The 2,176-nt window shown below is 37.9% G+C and overlaps 1 protein-coding gene across 1 annotated transcript in view; it reads left to right on the forward strand.

Moving 5' to 3' along the window:
• Window positions 1-2,176, forward strand: part of efcab7 (EF-hand calcium binding domain 7) — a gene marked incomplete in the record, with an annotated part of 20,825 nt that overhangs the window by 1,097 nt on the left and 17,552 nt on the right. Inside the window, 2 exon segments of the mRNA XM_014014285.1 lie at window positions 588-674; window positions 1,042-1,222. Of these exon segments, the coding sequence (XP_013869739.1) occupies window positions 588-674; window positions 1,042-1,222 (268 nt within the window).

Here is a 2,176-nt window from a genome sequence, read left to right on the forward strand (position 1 = left end):
ATAAAGAACCTCCCTTAGATTATAATTATTTTCTCTTAACTTAAAAAATCCCATTTAAATACCAGCAGGAAGACTTTTGTTTCTAACTTTATATAGTATTTCTAGTGTTCAGTGGTTCCCAAAGTTGGGGTCGTGACCCAACTGTGGGTCATGAAGCATCCAGTTAGGGTCCCTGGACAATCTCCACACATCAAATTGAAGGTACACAATGGTGATGTCATATTTTTCCTATAATTGTTACAAAAAACACACAAAATAGACACAAACTAATAAAAATACTGTGTTGTAAAAGTTTTGGATTGTCAATAAGCCCATGTTTATAGGGTTATTAACTAAGTTTGTGTTCTCAGACATTCTGCCACAGATATTTTATGGGTCAGAATGTGAGAAGTTCGGGAACCACTGAACTGTATCAAGTTTTAAAGCAGAAGACCTTGTAAAAATGGATAGAATTTAAAAACAACATTATGTATTGATCTAATTACTCATTTTTTGAAGTGTAATTATTGGGTCTATGTTATTTTTATATGCACCTTTTTGTTATAAAATTTTCTTTCCATGAAAAGAAAACTTGTTCTATTTTACAGAGAGGGGAGAAAATGACAGCTGAGGAGGTGAACGCTATTTGTTCATTAGCAGACTTCTGTAAGGATGGAAAACTGGATTATACACAGGTAAGCAGACAAGTAAAGTATACTGTACCTAAAGCCACTTTGTTGTACAGACTACCTTTAATATGGGGGTATTTTTATGCCCAGATTGGTAAAAACGGTTATTTTAAATACTTTGTATATCAGAAATTCAACCCAATAAGTGGATCAATGTGTTGCCTTTACTCTCAAACATCATTTTGGGTAACGGGGTAAATAAAATGGCCGTTCATTGCAAGTTAATATCATCCAGTATCTTCCGTCTTTATGTGCTCTGATGTTTTGTGGATATGGTTGTTTGTTCTACACACTTCTCTCCATCCAWAAACTGTATACTTTTGTTCTTTATTTATCGGTTTGAAACAACGCCCGCGTGTCATTCTCGTTCCAGTTCTGCAGATTGTTTGTTTCRACAGTGCAGCAGTGTCAAACGGCTGCTTTGGAGAAGCTCGAAGCTGACGCCAAGCTGAAAAGGCAGAACTTTGGCAGTCAGTCGTACAGCCCTCCGAAGGCATCGCCGTCAACCGTAGAAGCAGCTCACCCTGCGGAATCRGGCTCGACGCTTAAGAAAGGTGCAAAATATCGACGTTTAATTATCTTAAATTCTGCCTTTAAGTACTTGTGTGCTCTATGAAATATATCTTTGTGTAGCATTTCTGGTGTTAGATATTCCCACTGCCCCAGAACGCCTTGATGATTGGTTCTGATGAATAAATAATAGCTCTGGTATTGATCAGTTTTTCACCATCGGCGGACAAATCACCCCACTTGGCAGTCCATACATCATAACAGCCACACAATTAGGCCAGCTTGTTTAGAGGGAGGAGACATCAAAGTGTTTTGATTTGTGTAATCATTTCTGCCATTAAGCAAWTGACAAAAGCTCTGACTACTCTGTGGCTTTTAACTACTTGTTAGAGATCCACTCTGGGCTTCAGTTTCTACTCGACATGAGTAATCGTTACGCCCTAACTTACCGTAGTTATGCTTTTGAAAAGGATGTAAAGATCCACGGTTTTTAAATTTACAGCCCAACTGTTGAAGAAAGACTCCGGGACGAGGGACAGGCCCACATCGGGAAGACAGATGGGGTTGATTTAAGTGGTCGCTCCATGTTCTTGTTATTGATTWGGAGGATTTCACCACTTCTCACCGGGGTGGTTAGAGAGGAGGCACAGTCAACCACCGCTGCAAAAACAAATGATCTCCCAAGCAKTAGTCAGGATTATCACATTACTGTGTCTCGCCCATGTATTGATTTATACCTGTTAGATTCAAACAGAGCTTTGACACGAGATGCTAGTAGGGGTTACTCCTACTGACTTCAATTTGTTTGTTAAAACCAGTTTGGTTCAGTAAATTCAACATTTTATTTCTTAGAGAGTGTGTAAAAGTAGGTTTACTTTTCCTTTCCCGATTTTTGTGAACAGTTTTATGACTTTTACTTAAAGGGGCAATATCATGTAAAATCAACTTTTTTGAGTTTTATATCATGTAATAATGTTATACTCTCATAAATAAAAACA

This window comes from Austrofundulus limnaeus, unplaced genomic scaffold (assembly GCF_001266775.1).
Source record: "Austrofundulus limnaeus strain Quisiro unplaced genomic scaffold, Austrofundulus_limnaeus-1.0 Scaffold113, whole genome shotgun sequence".
Lineage (NCBI taxonomy): Eukaryota > Metazoa > Chordata > Actinopteri > Cyprinodontiformes > Rivulidae > Austrofundulus > Austrofundulus limnaeus.